This window comes from Natrix helvetica (genome assembly GCF_964273705.1).
Source record: "Natrix helvetica genome assembly, chromosome: 4".
NCBI lineage: Eukaryota > Metazoa > Chordata > Lepidosauria > Squamata > Natricidae > Natrix > Natrix helvetica.
This window is the reverse complement of record NC_138550.1, coordinates 143303364-143327999: the sequence shown is the minus strand read 5'-3', so window position 1 is coordinate 143327999 and position 24636 is coordinate 143303364. Positions and strand designations below refer to the sequence as shown.

The following is a 24636-nucleotide window of genomic DNA, read 5'->3' as shown; positions in this document are numbered from 1 at the left end:
TAAAGCTGTTCCTTTTTTTTTTTTTTTTTGGTTATTCTATCAACAGACACTGTGTGCATTTTTGTCTCTGGCTCTAATACTAACCTGTTGCAACCTGAGTTGAGCAGGTTCAAGTCAGGTTAGACCGTAGAATGGAGTCTACCAGGGTATTCTAGACCTGGAGGCAAGAAATAGAAAATTTTTAAATCCTGAAAGCAATTGCAAAATTTAAAAATACAGCTGCAATCACCATTGATGAGTTTACGTAAACAATAGGGGTTGACTCAACTCGATTGAGCTTTTATCTTGCTGGAAGAAATATTCATCTGGTTCAGTTCCAAGTGGGGAGAAAGACACTGGAAACATGGTGGCTGATTGGAAAGATGATTTATTGATGAACAGGACCACATGGGTTTGAGGTCCTGAGCAGCTGACCACATGGAGTGGATAGGTATGTATACCCTCTCTTGGGCCTTGCCCTTGAGCTTCCTATATGCAAGGCATGTATTCTATTGGTTGTCAGACTCCCAAGGGGTTATGCAGGGATCATAGCTAACTTTTTAGGTTGTCTGAATTAAGTTTGATTGAAGCCTGGATTCTCTGAGATGATGTAATGAGGAGGCTTGTGTCCTGAAAGGATGTTGGGCCATTCGTATTGTGTCTTAATAGCTTTTCTGGTTTAAATCTTGAGTGAGGGCTGATCCTACCATTCTACCTAATTCTTCCTTTGTTCAAAATATCCTGTCTTGAATGGATTACCAAATCTGCATTTATAAAAGCTGGCCTCCACTTAGTATCTGCTTGGGGGCAGGGAACTGTGGTTCTGAGTTTCTGTTTCTTTTAAGATTTCTCTTTCCCTTTAGGGGATGTATAATATTCTGCCTTTTTAAATATTTCTCAAAGTATTTCATTCTTCTAGGAGAGGGGTGGGTGCCAACTTTCTACAATCTTACCAAACTATATTGAATGGCTTGATCTCAACAAATAGGATAAATGTTTTTAAAATCGGATTTGCCAGCAATCCTATTACAAACTCCCTTACTCATTACAATCAGAATTCAATCAGGAGAGGCTCACCACAGGTAGCAACTTCCCCAAAAGAATTGAGATAAATTGTAAATCACCCTCCAAAAGATGCTTTCAACAACATGTCTCCTTATCGCTTTGCACATTGACCAGATTTGTGAGATTGCTACAGCTGATAATGTTCTGGCAAAGCAAGGGCATTTCTGAATTGCAAAGTAGTGGCTTGGTCCTTCTCTGTAACAATGTGTGCTCATACAGGACATGCTGTCCTTTGAGAGATTTGGGCTCCCTTAAAGGCCAGTGAAATTTAGGCATTAGCACACAAGAAGGGGGGGGTGAGGCTAAGTACAGTGACCATGCCTCTTCCATTTAAATTGGAAGAATGGGGTGGGGAAAGCATCAACAGAGAAAGTTTTTCACCAATATGCATTGTTTGGACAGAGGGCAGAGGTAACATCTTTTTCTTACCATTGAAGACTATTCTTGGTCACTCTCAAGACAACCACATAACTGTTTTTGATTGCTGGCCCAGTCCATCTAACCAATAAATTGCATCTGCATAAATTAAATAACTTGATTTTAAGTGTCGTCTGTCTGTTATTTGCAAGACCGTTTCCAAACTCTTATTTTTTTCCAGAAGACTTTTGATACCAACCAAAAAGATTTTAATACTATAAATTCCCTTCTTTGAGTTCTTCTAACTGAAACTGATCTGTTTCTTTGTTCAATATTTCAGATTAGGGAATGTTGGAAGAAATGTCCTTCTGGGTTCAGTTCCAAGTGGGGAAAGACACACTGGAAACATGGTGGCTGCTTAGAAAGATGGTTTAATGGTGAACAGGATCACATGGCTTGAGCTCCTGAACAGAAAAGGGGGATCACATGCTTCCAGATGTAGGGTGAAGAAGAAAAAAAGAGTGAGATGCTGAAAGTTCCTGGCTTTATGCCTCTCTGGCCTTGATCTTGATCTTGTATTCTGATTGGTTGTCAGACTCCCATAGGGCCCTGCAGGGGCAACTCTCTAGGCTGTGTTTTGAGTCCAAGTTTGGTTGACGATTGCTTCTTCCCAGGTGCCCTGTGGTGAGATGGGTAAAGGGCTAATACTATCATGCCTTAATCCCATCTCCCTGGAGCTGAAGGGAGATCTTTGTTATGTAGAACAGATTGGCTCTGGCCTTTTAATGGCCCAATGACAAAGGTGGGGGCTATTAAGAGTAAGTCTGTTTCCTGCCTAAAAACATGTTTCTCCATTTCTGATCCAGGGAAATATAATATTCTGCCTTTTCAATATTTTCCTGGATATTTCATTTTTCTAGGAGAGGGTTTTAACTTCCTACAGGAAAGCTCCTGGGCGTTCCCTCTATATTTCCCTTGATTTCACCAGGCAAAATCTGATTTATGAGTATTTTGACTTGCCGTGCTATTTACAATTGCTACCAACTCAGGGATACAGGAATGCCTTCAGGCTGGAACTGAGCTATATAATATGCCCAATCTACAGAAAAGGCTCTCCAATGAATGCTGCCAACTGTAGACTATAAATTTATTATTTATTACAGGAAACGGTGTCCAGATTTCTAAATAATAAATTAACATCATTTCGGGGGGGGGGGGGGGAGATCATTAGTCACAAAAGCCCAAACTGCCTTCAGGAAATGGCACTCTGGATCTCTGTCTGGGTCTCACATTGCAGGAAAATATTTCAGTTTCCCAGTAGAGGAACTGGTACCTTAATGGGCCTGAGGGCTATATTTGACTATATTTGTCTTCCCCTAAATCCAAAGTCTGGCAAAAGCTCAACAAAATGCTATTGACAAGAGATTAGTCTGTCTAATCTCTGCACAAAGACAGAGCTCTGTACAAAAATAGTTAATTGCAAATAAGATGTTGTAATGATGGTGATCTTAGAAACATTATCCCTGTGAATGAGACTGCATGTCAGGGCTGCATTTTAACCTCAATTCTATTTAACATCTATCTTAATGATCTGCCAGCATTTCTAAACTGCACCAAAAGCCACTTCCCTTCCCTTGGTTGTAGAAGACCATGCTCAATGATACATGCTGGTAATATAGTTTTACCCTCTCATTCAAGACTGAGACTCAAATACCTTCTAAGCCTTTTTTGGATCATGGGAAGCAAAACTCCCTTGAAATATATTGGGGCAAATCTAAAATCCTGATTTTTCAAGAGGAAACGTAAATGTCTGTCTGTCTTAACATTTATATGGCTGGCCATTTCACACAAGGGACCCTGGGCACTGTATCACAATCAATAAAAACAACAAATATATAAAAACAATGATCAAACAGTGATAAAATCAATGATTTCAAATGAAAATTTACTATAGCCAAGCAGACTTTAGGCATCTTGGCTTGTTCTTTCACCAATTCTCTTTTCTGGTCAACCTACTGTTGGAAGAAATGTTATAGATATTGGAAACACGGAGACTGCTTGGAAAGATGGTTTTTAATGGTAGACAGGACCACGTGGTTTGAGGTCTTGGGGGGAAAAGGGAAGAGATGCTGAGAGTGCCCTAGTTTTATGCCCTCTCTGGGCTTTTGAATTTGAGCTTGTATTCTGATTGGTTGTCAGACTCCCATGAAGCCATGCAGGGGCAACTCTGTCGGCTGTCCTGAGTCCCAGGCTAGGTTGAGCCTTGCTGGATGATGTAATCTTCCCAGGTGCCATGTGGTGAGATGGGTAGAGGGCTTTGGGCAATTCCTACTATGGCTCTGCCTGAAGCAGGTAGATCTTAGTTATGTAGAATAGACTGGCTCAGGCCTTAATGGCCCATTGACAAAGGTGAGGGGTGTGTGAGTTTCTGCCTCCCTTTTAGGGGAAATATTCTTCCCTTTTAATATTTCCTAAAATATCTCATTTTTCTAGGGGACGGATGGGTGCTGACTACCTACTCTACCATTTTCCTAAAGTGAGAAGGCACCTTTTCTGCACTTCTGTTCTTTCTTCTGTTCCAGTTGCAATTCAAACTTCTGATGATAAGCCCACACCTCCTATCCTGGGCTCCTGTGTAGATAAATATAATATCTCAAGGACTCTGTAGTATTCAGTTGTATTTTTAAAAAACACAGCACTGCACAGCTGTGTCCCAAATGATATAGCCCTTTTAAAGGCAGAACAAAGGCCACTGAAAGTCAGGGCGTATGGAACTGCAATTATTCTTTCAAGGACGAATAGCCCCTGCTGGTATTTGTGCACAAGCAGAAGGAAAGGACAGTGTAAAACAAAAGCATTATAATATTCACATACAGATTTACAAGCCTTCCCACATTTGCACTTATGAACTTATTAAACTTATGTTAAATCATTTAACATAAATTATGCTCTCTACCTAAGGAGATCAATTAAAGCTTAATATAAAATCAAGAAACAGAGGATTAAAAAACAGGTAGTCAAATGTCAGTGTGATGTTAAATGATCTCATCACAGGTTGTTAAAATGTTCATAACCCCAACTAGCTATTGAAAGAGAACAAGGAAGAGGCAGTCTTATCTATCTCAGAAAGGAAGTCAGTGATTAAGATGATCATATCAAAGAGTACCCAAGTCTTTAAGAAACAATATTGTGATATAACTGAGCCTCCAATGGTAGCATAAATTATGTACACTTAAAGAGATGTTCCTTTAACGGTTGAGGTTTCTTTAATTAAAAGGATTGTGCATTGTACTGTATTCAACTTGGATATGATTTGACTCTGGCCAGCTCACAGCATAAAAAACAAATTGCAATTTGAAATTCAGATAAAATAAACAACGGATAAAATGGTGAATCCAGCTAACAGGAACATATATTTACTCTACAAGGGTCTTTAGTATTCCTAGCCTAAAATCTGGAAGAAGAGCCAGATCTTTTAAGGCCCACTGGAATGCTATCGTCTGGTTTTCTGGAAAATCCTTATTTCAGAGGGCACTAAGGTCTGGTTGGATGGCACTGTTTGTTCAAACAAACCTAGAACATGCCAACCTGTCAGATCAAACTGCCAGGGCTGTATCACAGGAGACAGGTGGCTCCTCAGTAACCAGGCCCTATGCCATATAGGACTTTATAAGCCATAATCACCACCTTGAGTCACACCAGAAGAACACTGATAATCAGTGCAGCTCACCAAGCATGGATGTCACATCCCAATTGTTGTTCATTCCTCTGTGTTCTGGCTCAGTTGAAGATTCCAGGTGGTCTTCAAGGGCAACCCAATGTATACAGTAGTAATTCAAGTTGTGAGGCGTCTAGGCTCCTCCTTTGTGGGGCCCCATAGACTCAACTGTCTTTCCCCTCCTACATGAAACTGCTGGGTGAGATCATTTGCCAGTATGGACTTCGGTATCAACAGTACCGACTACTAGATAAAGTAGAAGAATGTGGGTTAGACAGCATCACCACCAGATGGATTCGTAACTGGCTGACCAACCGCACTCAACGTGTAGTTCTCAATGGAACTGCATCTACATGGAGGGAAGTATGCAGTGGAGTACCCCAAGGCTCTGTTTTAGGCCCAGTACTCTTCAACATCTTCATCAATGATTTGGATGAGGGAATAAATGGGGAACTCATCAAATTTGCAGATGATACCAAGCTGGCAGGAATAGCCAACACTCCAGAAGATAGGCTTAAGATACAGAAGGATCTTGACAAACTTGAACATTGGGCACTATCTAATAAAATGAAATTCAATGGTGAAAAGAGTAAGGTTCTACATTTAGGCAACAAAAACGGAATGCACAGGTACAGTATAGGTGATACCTTGCTCAGTAGTAGTAACTGTGAAAGGGATCTTGGAGTCCTAGTGGACAACCATTTAAATATGAGCCAGCAGTGTGCAGCAGCTGCCAAAAAAGCCAACACAGTTCAACACAGTTCTAGGCTGCATCAACAGAGGGATAGAATCAAGATCACGTGAAGTGTTAATTCCACTTTATAATGCCTTGGTAAGGCCACACTTGGAATACTGCATTCAGTTCTGGTCGCCACGATGTAAAAAAGATGTGGAGACTCTAGAAAGAGTGCAGAGAAGAGCAACAAAGATGATTAGGGGACTGGAGACTAAAACATATGAAGAACGGTTGCAGGAACTGGGTATGTCTAGCTTAAGAGAAAGAAGGACTAGGGGAGACATGATAGCATTGTTCCAATATATCAGAGGTTGCCACAAAGAAGAGGGAGTCAAACTATTCTCCAAAGCACCTGAGGGTAGAACAAGAAGCAATGGGTGGAAACTAATCAAGGAGAGAAGCAACTTAGAACTGAGGAGAAATTTCCTGACAGTGAGAACAATTAATCAGTGGAACAGCTTGCCTCCAGAAGTTGTGAATGCCCCAACACTGGAAGTCTTTAAGAAGATGTTGGATAGCTATTTGTCTGAAACGGTATAGGGTTTCCTGCCTAGGCAGGGAGTTGGACTAGAAGACCTCCAAGGTCCCTTCCAACTCTACTATTGTATTATAGTATGATGACGATACCCAATTATATTTGGAACCCAAGCTATTGTGGTCCTTTCCTAATGCCTGGAGGCTCTGCAGATTTTGAGGAAGAGCAGCCATCTCCGATTCAATCCTAGAAGACTGAGTGGCTATGGATGTTAGGGCCACGTAGTTCTGCGGATATTCTACTTGTAACTATGGACAAGGTAACCTTGGAGGAAGGAAGAGAACCACTATAAAATGGTATCGTAATTCCCAACCCCCGAAGCCAACACAGAAAGATACTGTAGTTGATGGAATGAAAGCTGCTGAGAGTTCCAGGAGCACAAAGATGGTGCATCTACTCTTTTTGGCTCACCACAGGTAATCTAGCATGATCAAGACTGTCTCTGTATTAAATCCACTTACTGAAATGGGTCCAGAAAATCTGTTGTCATTAACTGCAGATTGCCCACCTTCTCAACAACTTCCCTAAAAATTGAAGTTTGGGGACAGGATGATAGTTATCAAAAACCACGCGCCCAAGGACGGTCTCTTCAGGAGAAGTTGCACCAACAACCCCCTTCTTCGAAGAGGCTGTCATTACAGGATGAACCCAAATGCAGGTCATCTCCCAGGGCATTTTCACAAACTTGGGAGGGGCCTGGGTTCAGGAAACTACCATATTTTTCGGTGTATGAGACACACTTCCCCCCCCCCAAAAAAAGAGGGTAAAAATCTGGGTGCATTTTATACACTGTATACAGCATTTTTTGCCTCCTGAATCTCCGCCCCCTTTGCAAAAATGGCTGTGCATAGCCTTTAGGCGGCTTCCAGAATGCTGCTGGGGAGGGCAAAAATGAGCAAAAAACAGGCCGTTTTTTCTTGTTTTTGCCCCCCTGACTCCCAGGAGCACTCAACAAGCCTCCTAAAGGCTATGCCTGCCCTTTTTTTGACAAAAAACGAGCCAGTTTTCATGAAAAACAGGGCGTTTTGGTGAAGTCTGCAGAGGGCAAAAACTTTTTTTTTAAATTTGCCTCTTCAAAATCTTGGTACATCTTATACGCCGATGTGTCTTATACCCCAAAAAATATGGTAGTTCAACTGTTAGCACATAGAACCATGTCTACATCCTCAGGAGTCATTGGTGCAAATATATATTGAAGAATAATTTTAGAAAAGAAAAACCCTAAAATTTCTTCTATTCAGGACAAAGAGCTTACATCTTAATGATACGCATGCAATTTTCACAATGATTACATCAGCAGACCGTGGGGTCAACTGAGTCATCAGAAATTATCTCAATTTGTCTTCACTAAGAAAAAAAACCAATGGAAATAAGTGGGTCGTACATAAAGGAGGCTATTGATTCCAATACAATACAATAGCAGAGTTGGAAGGGACCTTGGAGGTCTTCTAGTCCAACCCCCTGCCTAGGCAGGAAACCCTATACCGTTTCAGACAAATGGCTATCCAACATCTTCTTAAAGACTTCCAGTGTTGGGGCATTCACAACCTCTGGAGGCAAGCTGTTCCACTGATTAATTGTTCTAGCTGTCAAGAAGTTTCTCCTCAGTTCTAAGTTGCTTCTCTCCTTGATTAGTTTCCACCCATTGCTTCTTGTTCTACCCTACCCTACCCTAATATAAACCTAACTACTAAATTATAAATGTCTACATTACTAATATAACTATTCTCCACCTTGGGTAAACAGATGGTATCTATTATAATTTGCTGTATGTGGACTGCTTGGTTCAAATTCCACTTTTATTTTATATTTCTGGGGAAACGCATGCTAGGCTAGACGCTTGTCATAATCAGCCTGGGTAACTAGGGTTCATAAAGTTCATAGTAAGGCAGGTGCCTCTATTGAGGGGGAGTGGGTTAAAAAGTCCCCAATAGAAAGTAAACCAAAAATCCATAGTAGAAGTTATGTTCCCCTTTTTTGTATGCCTCCTGTACAATGAATATTTAAAAAGCCAATATTTTGATGGCACTCTTGTGGCTATCTTCACTTTTTTTTTTTAGTCCCATCCGCATGTACACGAGTTGCAAAGGTCAGCAAAAGTTGGCTGTTTTGGACTCAAATTTTCTTCATACTTTGCTGAGAGGAGGTTTCCCTTGTGCCACAGCAAATCACAATCAATCTCTATTATAGCATACTATATAACAGTGATGGCTAACCTTTTTGCCATCGCGTGCCAAAAGTGGGGGGAGTGTGGGGAAGGTCATGTACATGTGTGCCCATACCCATAATTCTATGCGCCCTGCCCCGTGAATGTTTGTGAGACCCCTGCCCTCTCCCCGCTTTTGGCACGTGATGGCATGGTGGACCCGTTTTTCGCCCTCCCTAGGTTCCAGACCCTATCTAGGAGCCTGGGGAGGGTGAAAACAGCCTTCCCCACCCCGAGAGGCTCACTGGAGGCCGAAAACAGCCTGTTTCCCAACTTCTGGTTGGCCCAGAAGGCCCGAGAATCAGCTGGCCGGCATGTCCATATGCGCCAGAGCTGAACTTGTGTGCCCACAGATATGGCTCGAGTTTGCCATCATGGCTATATAATGAAGGTACATTGTTGACATACATATTTAGTATTTACACATTTTTTGTGTATGAATCAAGGCTACTGTACACCTCTGAATTGTACTTAAAACTGCAAATTAGTGAAGTTATTCAAAGCCAATACATCTGGTCTCTAAATATTTTATTTTCTAGAGTTTGTTGCCAAATTCTTTAAAACCAACTTACATAGAGGGTTAGTGATGTAAATCAGTGTTTCTCAACCTCAGCACTTTATGTCTAGAGTTCAACTCCCAGAATTCCCTAGCAAGCGTGTTGGCGGGAGGATTCTGGGAGTTGAAGTCCATAATTATCTTAAAAGCTAGCTGTTGAATTCCACAGGAATGATGTTGCTGGCAACTATAAAAACAGTGCATGGATTTGTCATTAGTAGGATATACAGGTGGGATCTCCACACACCCACCCCGAAATATTGGCACCTTCTTAAACCAAGACCAGAATTTCCTTATTCCCATCTGGTGGCCAAGCTCAGAGATATATATCCCTGTGAGAACTGGGGAGATAAAAGTTTGTTCTGTGTGGGAGAGCCTGAGAATTGAGGAGATAAAAACTTAAGAATTACATTGGGAAAAGCTTCTCCATGCCCAGATGTTTACTCAACCTCAGAACAGTTGGAACATTTCCATCCTATCACTCAGTCCTTTTTTTCCCTTCTCCCTTTCTTCTCTTATGCTGTATTTTTCCACCCGGCCGTCGCTTCTTCCTTCTCGCCACTTTTTCATCCCTTTGTCCCTCACTCTCTCCCCACCCCCCTCCTCCCAAATTGCCCTCTTTTCTTCTACCTCCCTCAACTTCTCCCTACTTCGTCCTCCTCAACTCCTTTTGTTGTTCGGGCTTTGCAACCTCTCGGAACTTGCTTCGATTCCGCAGCGAAGGGCCAGGATCACGTGCGTTAGTGACAGCCTGTGTCGGCGCGGCCCCGAACACCGCGAGGCTCACATTGGTGCGCAGCCGAAGCCGCTGTCCATCCCTCTCTCCCCCCCCTCCTTCCCCCGCTTTCTCACACGCAGAGAGAGATACATACACACTCAGCACAGGATGGGATGGGAAAGTGGGGGGAGCCGGGGCGGGGCCAGGGACGGCCCCTGCCGATCAGCTGTTCGCTGGATTCTATAACAACAAAAGACTCAGCCGGGAGCCGAGACGGGCCGACGCAACAGGGAGCCTCGAAGGAACGGAGGGGACCGCCGCCCTGCCACCTACCTCAGCCGCCGCCGTCCAGCCTCGTAACGCCCCGACGTTAGCAAGGACGGTGAGTGATGCCGCCGTGGGCAGCCCTTTGCACCGGGCTGAGCGAATGGGTGGCTGGATGGGTGGCCAAAGCGACCCAAAGGCGCGCGATCTGCCCGGGCATGTCCCGCCTGGAAGGATCGGTCGCGCCCGGAGGCGATTTAAAGATCCGAACCAGGGGGGGGGGGATTCTCATAGCCGCCGCCGCCGTCGCCGTCTTTAGGTGGGGCGGGCTGATCGACTTCCATCCTTCCGTGGACAAGGAAGGAGTCGGTTACCTCCCCCCCCCCCTCCAGCTTCTGCAAAGCTGTAAACAAGCGGACCGGTGGCGAGGCGAAGAAGTAACGCCGCAATAACAAAAGTAGTTCCTCTTCTATTCTCCCCCCGCCTCCAAAATCGCTCTTCTCCTTCCAAGAGCCGCGTCCTGAGAAAAGCCACTTGGCGGCTTTTGCCCCAGGCTCGACCAGCCTTAGCTAGCGCGGCTCAGCGCAACCACTTGTGGCGCAGGTCTCTCCGAGCTCGCCGACTCCGCGCCGAGCGTCCTTGCTGCTCGCGTTTCCTCGGAGGGAAGACGCCAGGCAGGTCGGTCAGTCTCAGCGCCCATCCGGAGAGAGGCGATTCAGACGGCTGTTCAAATGCAGAGTCCGCTATTCGACCGCCCTTTCCGATAGGTGATTTCCGTGGGGCTCCCCCGGAAGAAGGCGAAGGGATTTCAGAGGCTCTTTTTTAAGGATGGCCATTTAGATTCGGGGGAGGAGAGGGAAGTTCCTACCTGATTTTACCTAATGTTTTACACTTCTCTCATAACTGCATGTGGTCTCGAGTGGCATTTTGGGTGGGTGGGTATTTAGGGGCCACCCGGAGCTAAAACCCGGGAATTAAGACGAGTTGAGATTATTGGGGGTGGATTTGCCGTTAAGCAACGTGCGCGCAGCTTCAGGGGGGGAGCGATTGCAACGTGCTTTATTCTGCATTTAGTATGCCCAACGTTAAATCCTACTTCTCCCCAAAACGGATCGGCGATTTGCTTATCCAGGTTCACTTTCGGAGTTTTGAATTTTGCTTGTTCTCGCGGAATGGTTGGCTGCGGCTATGAAACTTTGAAACAATAATAATAACCGAAGGGAGGAAAGAAAGAAAGAAAGAAAAACGTGGTTTCACTCCAAATTGAGTTTGGGGCGCCTGCGCCAAGGCTTGGCGGCCGGGAAAGGACTCCCTTTTCAACTCTCGAGAAATCCAAGCGGAGGTCAGCATCCCATTCAGCGAGGGTTCCGGGGCGAATACTCCCCAAATGCCCCTTTTAAGTTATCCGCCTGCTGCGACCCTCGGAGTAACGCAGCTCCTTGGAATGAAGTGCCACCCAAAAGCCGGGCAACGAGGCGGGATTCTGCCTGGTGGCGGCGGGCCTCGATCCTCCCATTTTAGAGCTTCACGTTCTTCACTTTCTCTGCCTTAGTTTGCAACCTGCCGCGGGGAGTTGCTTTCGCGTTTCGCCGCCTCCTGGCGAGATGGAAGAGGAGGAGAGGGAAGTGCTCGGTCCCGCCCAGGGGGCTGGAGAAGTGTCGGGTTGCCCTCTTCCTTTGCATATCCTGTTTTGCTTAAAAAGAAGCGAGAAGTGGCCTTTTCTTCAGCCCTTTCTTTCTTCCTTCCTTCCTTAACTACTTCGGGGCACTTTCTTGGCGCTCCGGTATGACTAACCCTCCCCGGAGCAGCCAAGCGCCGCCGCTGCCAGGGAGGAGTTAGCTGGCGAACAAAACAAATTGAACAAAACAAATCGGATGCCCTGACTCCCTTCCCTTTCTTGTCAGGGAAATGCGACCAGTCAATCAGTCTGTCTTCTGTCCCCCCCCCCCCTCTCTCCCTCTCACCGTTCCTCCCTCCCTTCTTCTCTCCCCCAAGTCCTCTCAACTACGACAGTTCCTTTAGTGACCGTTCAAAGGTTCATTTAGTGACCATTGCAACCACACTAAAAACATTGATTTAGGGCCGTTATTCACACTGTAGGGACCCTTGAGGTATCCCCATAGTCACCTGATCAAAATTAGGATGCTTGGCAACTGACTCGATATTCAGGACGGTTGCAATGTCCTGGGCTCATGCATTTTATTAATTATCCATTTAAAATTTCTGTCTCCCTCACAGGGAAGAATAGAATGAGTTTGACTCCTTTTTATATTGGTACTGAAAGTGGTTGAAGCTCCAACTCCAGTAAGAGAGGAATAGTAAAACATCAAATGTGTCAGGGTTCCAAATAGCATCCAAAATTAAATCAGAGGCCTTTGGCGGCCTTCTGACAAGCAAAGCCAATGGAGAAGTCGCCTTCACTGAATAACCATGCGGTTAACTTAACAACTGCAGTGATTCACTTAGCAACTGTGGCACGGAATATTTCACTTAGCAACAAGAATGTTGGGCTCAGTTGTGGTCATAAGTCAAGGACTATGCGTGTGTGCGTGTGTATCTGAGCAGGAGCAGGGTTTTTTTGTGGGGGTGGGGTGGGAGTCATATACTATAAGGAATAAATTCCTAAAATGCACACAGACAGGCTGTCATTCCCATGTGTTCAGTACTACAAACCCCATTTTGTGGCATCTTTGGTGCTCTCTCAACTTGGTGGTTTTCTTGAGGACATTTCATTACCCGGCTTGCTCTCAGTGCTCTGAGGAAGTTAGCTAATTGAGAAATGAAGCGTCTCCAAGAAAACAACCCAGTTTAGAAAGCACCCAGGACTTCACAGTTCAGGACTGAGCTACAACTATTCTCTTATTGAAACCCCACTTTCCCTGACTGCAAACTCAATTTGAAAACTATTCAGAGCCTTTTTAAATGTATGAGCATCTAAAGGCAACTTGCTGGCTGTTGTGAGAAACAAAATGCTGAAGTAGGGTGGGTTGGTGTCTGATCCAGAGGGTTGTTTTTGAGAGACCTATGGGTAGATAGACATTGGAAACTTCTCCAGTTTTTTATAGATGAGTATATTTCCTGCTCTATTTTGTTTTTGTCTGGAATAAGGGTGGGTGGGGGAAATCCCTATTGTTGGAATGACCTTTGAAATTATGTTTAACCAGTGACATTTACTGTCTTGAATGACTCTGTAAGATTATCTCAAAGGACTAACCATATTTTAGACGGGCCTCCTCCTTATGTGAGGTTTTGAGAACTTCTTCCATTGTTTCTTTAGAAAAGAGTCTTAGGGCAACACTTCCTGGAGTTGGGAGAGACAAACACACACACACACACACACACACACACACACACACAGAGGGAGATGGAGGGAGAGAGAGAGGTCCAATTTAAAGAGTAAGCAGCAGTAAAGGTAGTGTGTCCTAGATTGTTCTAAGCAGCGAATGTATTGTTATGAAATAGTACAACAGATCATTTTGATTCTTTGGTGAGAAGCGAATCATTTTCCTACCTACCTCCACCCCTTTATGTTTCAAAAGTATTTTCGTACAGACGCCTCCAATATTGGGCAACTGTTCTGTTTGTTTATTTTCACTGCGGGCATGGCTAAATCCAATTTATGTAATCTGATGCAATCTCAGACATCCATGAACATGAACTTCTCAGATTTTAATCAGCGGTGATGCTTGTATGGAGGGAAAAAAAAACTCCTTTAGAGCATTACATTTGTATTCAGGAGAAGACGGGGTTGGATTGGAATGGTTTTAGTTATATAGGGAGTTTCAGATTTATACTTTTTTCCCTATGAAAATAACTATTTGAAATAATCTTTCTACGGTAAACCATGTCTTATGTGGTATGCTTGATTTGCTGTTTGGACAAGTTCTAAATACAATAATATAAATCTACCGCAACTCTCTATGCCTTACCCTGTTGCAGATATGCAAGGCAAGAAAACTGAAGGATCATGGTCAATGGTTTCTGGAGGAGAACACTAGAATTTACCGTAAATCTTTTTCAATGCTGAGCCCCCTGCTGGAAGCAGTGATATGGTCAAAGAGCAAAAGTGTGCCCTGAAAAACAAAGGGGTTTTTAAATATTCTTGCAGTATATTTAAAGAAATGATCAAAGACAAAAAAAACATGAAGTTTGAAGATTTGGAATAGATTCCAAAACACAATTTTTTTGTTTTGTAAGGTCAGAAGAAATGGAGATCAGGAGTATCTTCACACATTGTATTAAACCATAATTGCCTTAATGCTGGCTTGTTTAATAAATCATAGTTGGCTGGGTCCATACAGCTTTTGAAGCTATCAATGGAAGATTGTTGATTATTTTCTCTTTTTATTTTTGTTTCCTTTTTTTTAAAGGGAATGTTTGGTGGAAAATAAAGTAATAAACCACATTGCTAGAAGTTAATGATTTTTGGTGCTGAGGTTTAATGATAGTCACAGCATTCATTGAAAACTATAAAATCGAATACAATCCATGGAATACCCTCTGGACTAAGCCAATACCAAACAGTTCTCATTATGCTTAGTATAGTTGTGTGACCAACATGGGTGTTTTAGATGAATGAATTTCCAAGATCCAGATTCCTCAGCCAGGGTGGCTACTGCTGAGAATTCTAGGAAATGACCGATGCGTATTTGGAGCCAGCCAGATTGGGGAGTATAATATGCAAGGTGCCCAACATGGGAAAGGAGATATCTGACAACATTAATACATTGCTGATGGCAAAAGGAGAGGTCTCCTTTTCTGTGATGCCCTGTGGAAGTCCTGTAGCACCACAGGTGGCAGACCTCTCTGGTTTTTAATTTTATGAGAACTCCAAAAACCACCAAACAGATCCAGGGAACTTTGTTGAGTCAGTGACACCTTCCAAACTGGTAAACTGGTTTTAACTCTCAGAATTCTTCAACAGGCTTGCCTGGTTATATACCATATCATGGTAAATACAACATATACAACACTATCATGGGCAATGGTGTATTAAAACTAGGGTGAGATTTGCCACTTTCAGGTAGGTCAAGAATATACTACACACGTACATATACATGTGTGTGTGTGTGTTGGTTATACATGGTTACGTAAACATACAAACACACATAATCTCAGTGAGGTAAGCATGTATCAGTCAGGTATGCTCAAGTAGGTTTAATTGAATGCAGATGCATGATGTGTTTTGTGCTTGCATAGAGCGTTAAAGTTATGCTTTTCTTATTGTCTTCTCTCCAGGTTTTTGTAGCAACTGTTTACAAACCATGCCTCTCCGCATCCAGTGCCTCAGCTGATAAAAGTTTTTATGCACTTTAATCTTCTACCTGCACCCTTAAACTTTGGCTGGTACGCTGTGGAGTGGTACCTCATCCTGTGGGCGTAAACAAGTGCTAGCCAGAGTCTTGTTTCGTCTTAGTAATGTTCCAGAGGCTGAATAATATGTTTGTGGGAGAACTCAGTGATTTGCCCAGCCAAGAACCAGAGTTCAGTGAGAAAGAAGAAGAAGAAGAGTGGATTCTGGTAGACTTTATCGGTAAGATATCTTTGAAACAGAATTGTCTAAATGGCTGTTTTGACCGAGGCTTCCCAAGAGCATGAAGCAAACTCCTGGTCCTGACAAAAAACCCTTTTATTAATTGACTGTGAATTCTGCTCATTCACATACAACAAAGTCTTTCAAGGGAGGATTTACAGTCACAGACTTTATCTGGCGTAGAGAGCTGCCAGGCCGATATCTGCAAAACTTGGCAAGGAGTCTCTGAGAGTCACAAACCAATTAATCGAACTGATTGTCTCCTGCAAGCTCCACTCCCCTTTCGCTCCTCTTTTATTTCGTCTGGGAAGGACCATTCATCGTCCACCTGTGGTCCTACTCCCAATTCGATCCCTGTTCTTTAGTTGTTCCCTCTTTACTGTCCGAAACTGCTGCCAGCACTTCTGGCTGCTGGTGGGCCATAACAATGGCAGATTTTAAACCAAAAAGTTATTTATATCCAGGCAATATAGCAGGTTAACACATGAATGACATGAGGAAGAAAATAATATAACTTCAAGCTGCTTAGCCCACCTTTTCACAATTAGCATAATTTCATTGTGCTTCAACAATTGATTATAACAGAAGATTGTTCTGTTCTGTTCCATTCCTCATTCTTGCTTCTACCTGTTCCAGTTTGCTCAGTTATTGTTGAACAAAAGGATAAATTCTCAAGGGCTGCTTTCTCCAACTTGGTAGCAGATTGATAGACAGCGAGGCCAAAGCAATCCTAGAGGTCATGTTGGCTGAAGTTGATAAGAATAGAGGGACAGCTTGGAGATGGGTGCTGCATGCTTTTGGTTCAAATGTTTACATTGGTGTGAAAATCCTTCTTATCCATAGTAGGAGATAATACTCATGTACCTTCCTCAGCTACAGGAAATGGAATTTTCAACCCTATAAGTATTGAAGCTAAGTTAGTGTGATTCCTGCTTTTCTCTATCTGCATACATACGTATAAAATGTAAAATATGGGTATTACCATAATTAATTGCCAGTTTACTCTCTGGGTATTATTTTTAATTTGATGGAATGTATTATATACAGTACTTAACATGAACTGCTTGATTATTTTGGAGGTTGAAAAGCAATATATACATTCTGTAAACAATTTATATGTTGTTCCTATAACTAAATCTTCCTTAACTAGGCCCTCTATATGAGTTGAGATATATGTTGTCAACTTATCTAGAGGTCCCTGGCTACTAGAAGGCTAACTCTAGAACAGGGGTGTCAAACTCAGTATCATTGAAGGCCACATCAGGGTTGTGTTTGACCTTGGAGGGCTAGGGTCACTCATGTTGGGGGCACCTGTGGTGGCCTGAGTGCTCTGCCAATGAAAACTGGCTCCCAATCTCCCTTTTCAGCTGCAACGGCTTCCTACAATGCTTTGCCAGCAAAAACAGAGCTCGGGAGGGTTACCCTTGCAAGCTCCATTGCAAGTTCCATTTTTGGCTATGGCAGTCTCCTGCAACCCCCTGCTAGCAAAAATGGAGCTCAAGAGGGCTGCAGTCTGCGAGCTCTCTGAGTTTGACACCCCTGCTCTAGAATATCCAATCTCCAGCTACTTTGATCAGCTCTTGTGTTTCTCAAAGACTGTTGTAATTCCTGATAGATTCCTGTTCAAACTTCTCTACGGTTGATGAAGACGAGGAGGAGGAGGAAGTGGATGACATCTGCAAACCACCTCCTGATGACCACTCCCCCATCTTCTCTTGTCTGCCTGATTCCTTGGACTGCTTGGCAGATGCCAGTGAATCCTGCTTCATCCAATTAGACTCATGCCCCATGGAAGAAAGCTGGTTCATCACTCCCCCTCCGTGTTTTACAGCAGGTGGTTTAACCACTCTCAAAGTAGAAACCAGCCCACTGGAAAATCTTCTCATTGAACATCCCAGCATGTCTGTATATGCAATCCATAATACCTGTCACAACCTCAACAAGAACAATTGTGATGAAAAAGAAGAACAGGAGGAAGAGGAGGAGGAAGAAGAGGAGGAGGAGGAGGAGGAAGTGGAGTCCCACAATGAAAGCAATCATAGGTATGTTCTCTATTCTTTGATTCAGGCAACATGTAGACGTGCTAGCAACCAAGTGAAAAAAAATGGGAAAATTATATTAACACAGCACTGAAAATTATTATGAGTGGTGTGAATGAGCAGAATGCTTTTCTCCTTGCTTCCCCCACTCTACCCCTTCATCACTGTCCTTCATTTGTCCTCTTCTTTGAGCTTCTTTGTATGGTATCAATGCCTTTGTCATTGCTTGCTTGTAAACAGCTAACAGGAGCGAGCGGAAAAAGCATTGAAGACAGATAGACGAGAAAATACCAGGAACTGGAGGCAAGTCCCCTATTGAGATCAAAACTGCTTCTGTTGTAAATGGTTTTACACACATTAAGTGGAATTCATACAGTATATCTCAGTAAGGTGAACTGCAGACAGCTGCACGAGTTAACATTTGGAGGAGGAAGAAGGAAAGTGAAGGGGCAGTGGTTGGATAAAAGATTCACGCACACATGCATGCACACGCATATGAATCAAGAATTTCCTCATATCCTCTGTATGGAGAGGAAGCATCGGCTGTTACTTGAAGCCCTGTTAATCACCTCAATCTTTCACTCCCTTTCTCCAGCCTGTTCCTATAGAAAATGGGCAGTTGACCATGCATCCAAAGGCTTTCCTTAACTTCCTTTGGGGAAAGAAGTACAGTATCTTCGTATCCCTTTGGGGAAAATGCTGTTCACTTCATTTCAGTGAGACTAGTAGGTTGGATTTGCACAAACTTTGACCCTTGGTTAAATTAAAGAGGACTTATGGTATTAACCCAGGTTAACTGCACATGCTTGCACTGTGAGCCATTAAGTAACTACAGATAGTCCTTGACTTACAACCGCTCACTTAGCAACCATTCTAAGTTATGATGGACCTTCCTGGGGCTACTTACAACTGGAATCAAAGTTTTGATGGCCAATCCCCCCTCCCCCTGGGTCCAGTCACATTACTGCACTTCAGGCGCTAAGCAACCAGCTTACATTTATGGCTGTTTGCAATGTTCTGCAGCCATGTGACATTTTTTAACAACATCGCAAAAAAGTCATAAAATCAGGTTGGTCATATGGGCGATCCAATTTATGGCTATCGCAAGTTATGACCATGATGGCATTGTTATGGTCAGAATTCAAGAACTACCTGTGCATTGGTTGGGCTCACATATTTGCAAATTGGAATGTGATTGACTAGTTTAGGATTCGTTGTGTTGTGTATTATTGTGGCTACCTATGAAAACTCTCTGCCATGTGCTCTATAGGCTGTGCTATCAGTTCCATCCTTGTGCTTGGAATTTTAGATCCGAAGCCCAAAGCAAAATGGGCCAACACGTCCAATGCTACATCGCTGCACTTGCTGCTCACTCAACTTTTCTTGAACAAAGTACCAAGAGTTTTCGTCCTTCCCAGTGGATAAAAGAGTTCAGCGAAAGACAATCCCTGAACAGAAACTATCTCCGTCGCCAAAATCTCACCAGGGATCCCTACACGCGGCAACTCAAGAGCAGCGGATTTTTTGTTCACCAGCCTTGCCAGCGTCAGTATAATTACTGAGAGTGTTTTGCATTTTTCTCCCCAGAAATAATATTTGTTAACTATTGTGAGACAATGAAGGTGAGAACTGTCTTAGGATGCTCGTGAGTTGTTTTTACACAATCACTGGAGTGTTACAATTCAGTTGAAAACCACTTTGATTTCAGTGTCACAAAATGCCTTTTCATTGTTTTGTTTGTAGCAGGTAATATATGCAGTATGTGTAGTAATGTTTGTGTGATTGTGCCTCTCTGCCTCCCTATGTCAGACTTTATAAATTTTATTAGGTATGGATGGGTTTTGTTTGTTTTTTATATTAGTATTTACAGCCAAGTTATAAGGCCTCTTTCAGTCATCTTGTAGTTACAGAATTTCTCAGGGTCACCCATACACTTGCAATTATCTGTGTATACTGTAGATTGTCTTTTAAAATATTAACATAACCATCCAAATACAGGTGGCCTGAATGGCATTATATTCCTAATATGGAATTTATTTTCTATGTAGCAGTAGAAGGAAGGCGAAGAGGGAAAAATGTGTAACCTAATATCTTTATACGTAGCTTTCAAAATCTCTGGTTTAGTATGGTTTACCAGTTTCCTGTGCAATGGAGGTATTTTGTAGAATGTAATGGACCTACAAATGAAGATCAGTGCAAACCAGGTTTTGAGTATGTGTTCCAGTCATCCTATTATATAATTAACTTATGGAAATTGTGGTCCAATATACCTAGTACCCAGTTTGGGAAAGATTACTTTGAAGAATGGGAGCAAACTTTTCATAAAAAGCAGTGATAAGCCATGTGGGGGGAAATCTAAAATCTATTATTTGATAATAGTTTAAAGACGATTGAAATTTAACCCAACATTTTCTAGAACTCTCAATCAGGCAAGAAGCTACTAAAATGGAAAAGGGAGGAAGTAAAAAAGTCCCCAAATTAGGTCAGATGTCTCAAGTTTCAGACTTGCAGTTTGAAGTCTGTCCCAAAATGACTATATATTGAGTATAGATTCACTGTTATTGGTTTTATTGATTTCAGGTTGCACCTGATCTCCATAGTCAAAGGAAATGGTATGAAAATACAAAGATTATCCCCAGATAAAACGAAACATTCCTTCTTATTGTCAACAAAGCTAGAGAGTGCATTGGTCTAAAGTCAATTATGCAAAACAATGTAACATTACTTAGTGACTATTTTACAACAGAACATTTACCGTATTTTTGGAGTATAAGACACACCAGAGTATAAGACACATCAAGGTTTTGAAGAGGCAAATTAAAAAAAAAGTTTTTGCACTCTGCAAACCTCCCAAAAATGGCCCGTTTTTTACAAAAATGGGCCCATTTTTTTAAAAAAAGGGCATGGATAGCATTTGGGGGGCTTATAGAGTGCTCCTCGGGGTGGGGGGGGGAAATGAGCAAACAACGGCCTGTTTTTCACTCATTTCTACCCTCCCCAGGAGCACTCTGAAAGCCTCCTACAAGCTATGCATGGCCATTTTGGTGATGGGGGTGGAGTTTTGGGAGGCAGAAAATGCTGTATTCAGTGCATAAGATGCACCCAGTTTTTCAGCCTCTTTTTTGAGGGAAAAAGGTGCATCTTATACTCTGAAAAATAAGGTAATCAAAGATTCTGGAAACTTGTTGAGGTTAATAGGGCTGAAAGGCATAACTCTTCTGCTCTGGTTTGTTTGAATCATTGCCCACCGTGGGTGTTGCATTTTTCAAAATCCTCTTTTGTTTAAATGTGAGGCATATAATGCTTTTTCTTCAGGTTTTATTAATTGAGGTCAGGCCAAAAGCTGCACTCTCAATTTTGAACTGATTTATAAGCATGATCTGCCATATTTCCGTCCATTAGATTCAATCTACACTAGATTGATGAAAGTTATATTTGTTTTTTTAAGGAACTGCAATTCACAACTGCCTTCTCAAAACACACTACAGGAATATAGTTTATAAAAGGAATGGATAATTGCTGAAGTAGAAATCTGAAATTCCTCTGGCTGTTGTTTCCCTGGCAACCCAAATTTCTCACTGTAATTGTGTATTCCTCACTTAAGTTTAACTAACTTTTCCTTGATATTCTAAAAAAAGATTCATGCTTTTATACAGACACTAATTGTCAAATATCCCAAAAGAAGAGTCCAAAGAATTTACAAGCAATTTAAAATCACAGCTGGCAAAGTTCAGTAGCTTTTTGTTTGTTTTCTGGCTGTCCCCACATATTTTGGGGGATATATATTTGAATTTGCCATTTGGCTTCCAGGATTCAGGAGAGATGTTACTCTACTAAATTTCTGTGATTTGAATCTTGATTCCTGTTCAGTTTCTAAAAACTGCTAAAGCATTCCTTGTTTTAGTAGTCACTCAGGACCTTTCATCTGTCAAATTCACAGAACATCACTGTATTTCCTCCCTTAAAACTCAGGAACCACTTTCAAGTTTGGCTTGGATTTTAAATTGATTAAGTGAAATAACGTACTGTACCAGCAAGTGACTCTTAGCCAACTTCCATCTTTTTCCCCCTACATAAACTCTTATTATGCTCATTATCTACTTTTAGGAATTTTAAAATAAAGGCCACATTTATTTCTGCATTCCTGATTTAGCAAGAATTTGAAGTTAGGACTTATAATTGAGAGGTACAGTTGCTGTCTTTAATGGATAATTTGTTAGTGATAGGGAAAAAGAAATATGTGCTTGTCAGTTTGTAACATTGGAAATAATGCTATGGTGAAAGGATTTTTTACACACAACTTTAAGCCTGACTCTTTTCCTTGTATATTTATATAGCTTGTTTTATTACGTGCCTGGAACTATTAGAGTATTAGAATTTGTTGCTTTTCAAACAATATGTGTTTTGTGGCTAGAATATGACTTTTTATATATCTGTATATTTTTTTCCACAAAAAACAAATGTAATAACTTGTAAAAATGAAGGCCTTGTGTAATGTTGAATGGTATTTCAATAACTTTGCTGGAACTGTTTTTATACATATTATAAACAAAAATGTGCCTTTTTCAATGACTTGTACACACCAGACTTGAATTTGAGGATACAAAAAAAAAAGCAGCTTTCTGTTTGGATAAATACTGTATATCAGCCTATGCATTCTCAATGGCAGCTTGTTTGTGGAGCCATTTTCCTTGTGTCTGTGGCAGAACTGTTAGTAAGCAAGGTTTAGCCATCCTGTTGATACCATATACAGGTTACAGTACTTAAACATCTCAAAATGACCAGAGCTTGAATAGTTTCTACACCAAATTCTTGTTCTGGAATGAAAAGGAAATACGCAATATGTTGTGAATATTGCAATATGTTATGAAATTCTGCTGTCTAATGCAAGTTGGTTTTGATATAGTAGCATTTCCTTCATTGATTCGCCTACAGCAGGGCATCTTCAGAAGCAATGAGTTAGACTTCAGATTCATAGTTGTCTTTGGCCCTTGATCATGTTGGCTGGCGCTGAAGACTGTTGAAGTCTGAGTTGACCCATAAGGACGGCATAACGTTGCTTAGCTTTCTGCTCAATCATAATCTGCAGTTCTGATCTTCACCAATGACATGGTGCTTGATAAAAACCATTTGACTGCTGTGGGTGAGCAAGGGAGGACATTTTTCTCATACAATTCTAACGCTTAAACTCCCCCCCCCCCCAATTCATTTAAAGTTTAACCATTTTGCTTCTCCTTATTAGTTTATTCATTTAACAACCATACTGTATTGTATTTATACAGGTATTGGTAAAAGAGCGCAAAATGCTGTAAAACAGGCTCTTGTTAAAACAGGATATTAGACCTGTCACTCTTCAGATGGATTAAAAAAAGGGGAGGGCTGGGTTAACAAGCCATTAAAAAGTTGTTCAAACTCAACCAGTTGCTCAGGTTTGATAGATTTCTAGCCTGCTAGTTTTCAGTTTCATTGGATAGTTTATTTCTTTCCATGCTTGTATCTCCATGTGAGCAATTAACTGTGGTCCAGAATAGAATCTAACTGAAAATGAATGACAAATGAAAATTAATTGGATTTCATCTGATTATTTTTCCATTCTTTTCATTTTGAAAATGCATGGGACTCATTTCTCGTTCATTTTTACAATGATCTATTCCTATGAAGAAGAAAAGTTTTGCCAAGTGACTCCTTATTTCAATGTATATGTCACAAAAAGATAATATTCCTATATTTAGAAAACCTGTGCTTAGTAGAAATTTTCCACCCTGTCCCAATTTATTAGGCTCAGGGCACATAGTATATAGACTATATCCAAAGCAGCTACTTTATGGTTATGTCTACATATGGTACTGTGCTAGGCTAGGAGTAACAATACAATGGCATTGAAGCATTTACCTCCCAGTGGCTATACACTTCCTTAAACACATTCAAACCACTTAATCCACCAACAAACATTCCAGGAACTTTGGGCCCTGTCCTATCATGTGATGTTACATTAACAGAACCTCTGCTGGCCTGTCAGGAAGATGTCTTGAATTGCTGCCTAAATAAAAGTTGGATGCCAGTGTTTGTCAATACTACAGTTTGGTTTGGCATATGTGATAAACCAAATCCATTGGACAGTTTAACATGTACAAATCACTCAATTTTACCTGGAGAAATTGGTGTCTTTTGAGCTGTCTTTATAGGCTCTTTTTTATTGATATATTAATGGTAAAATATTGGCCTGACTGATTTGGACATATCATTAATGTGAATTGTTGCTTTCTATTACACTCAAAGAATAGCCAGACCAGGAATTTTGTAACGAAAGCCTTGTTTCGGATCAGTTTCTCCCCCATCTATTCCTTGTGTGTGTTATATTTTGGGCAACAGCATCATTGTGTCATTTGGTCATGGTTTGGTTTCCTTTGGGCCACAATGCTGGTCTACACTGCTGTTCTAGGGCAATTTCTTCAGTGAATTCATCACATTAACACTGCCAGTTGTGATAGAGGCACAGATATTTTCACATTCAGACCTCGTTGTACGCTAGCAATCTAATAGGTCAAATAAAAGGGTTTTAAGGGTCTCTAGGAAAAAAAGGGAAATTAATCATAATAACTCATCTACATACCTTAAGTATTTTGTTTCATAATGTGCTTTGGAGAAACAGTCAATAAAAAGGCCAATTGATAAAAGTTTTCAGACTCCAATATTTGTTCTATATTAATCATTTCTGTGTGTGTGTGTGAGAGAGAGAGGAAGAGATAGATTGATTTGCTGGAGTTGTGAGGATAATATCTGGGAGTGGAGCAGGCATAGGTTACTCGTCACAATTCAGACCCATTTGATCTCTAGATTTAGCCCAATTTGCAAAACACTAAAGCTTGCTTACCTTTTTGTTGATTTCAATAAAGTAACATCAAGAATTGAAAAATCCTTTGTGGTTCT

At 41.7% G+C, this 24636-nt stretch overlaps 1 protein-coding gene across 6 annotated transcripts in view; it reads left to right on the top strand.

The window, feature by feature from the left end:
- The window catches only part of TP53INP1 (tumor protein p53 inducible nuclear protein 1), a 75877-nt gene extending 51494 nt beyond the window's left edge, over positions 1-24383 (top strand). For 2 of the 6 annotated variants that reach the window (XM_081952168.1, XM_081952167.1), the window contains 3 exons: positions 15373-15667; positions 17283-17709; positions 19016-24383. In XM_081952168.1, the coding sequence (XP_081808294.1) occupies positions 15553-15667; positions 17283-17709; positions 19016-19268 (795 nt within the window). In that variant the 5' untranslated portion in view covers positions 15373-15552 and the 3' untranslated portion in view covers positions 19269-24383. Of the gene's footprint in view, positions 1-24; positions 431-10031; positions 10253-12417; positions 12439-15372; positions 15668-17282; positions 17710-19015 lie in introns of those variants that run through there. The other 4 variants (XM_081952166.1, XM_081952165.1, XM_081952164.1 and 1 more) reach the window with 4 other exon arrangements.
- The last annotated feature ends 253 nt before the right edge of the window (positions 24384-24636 follow it).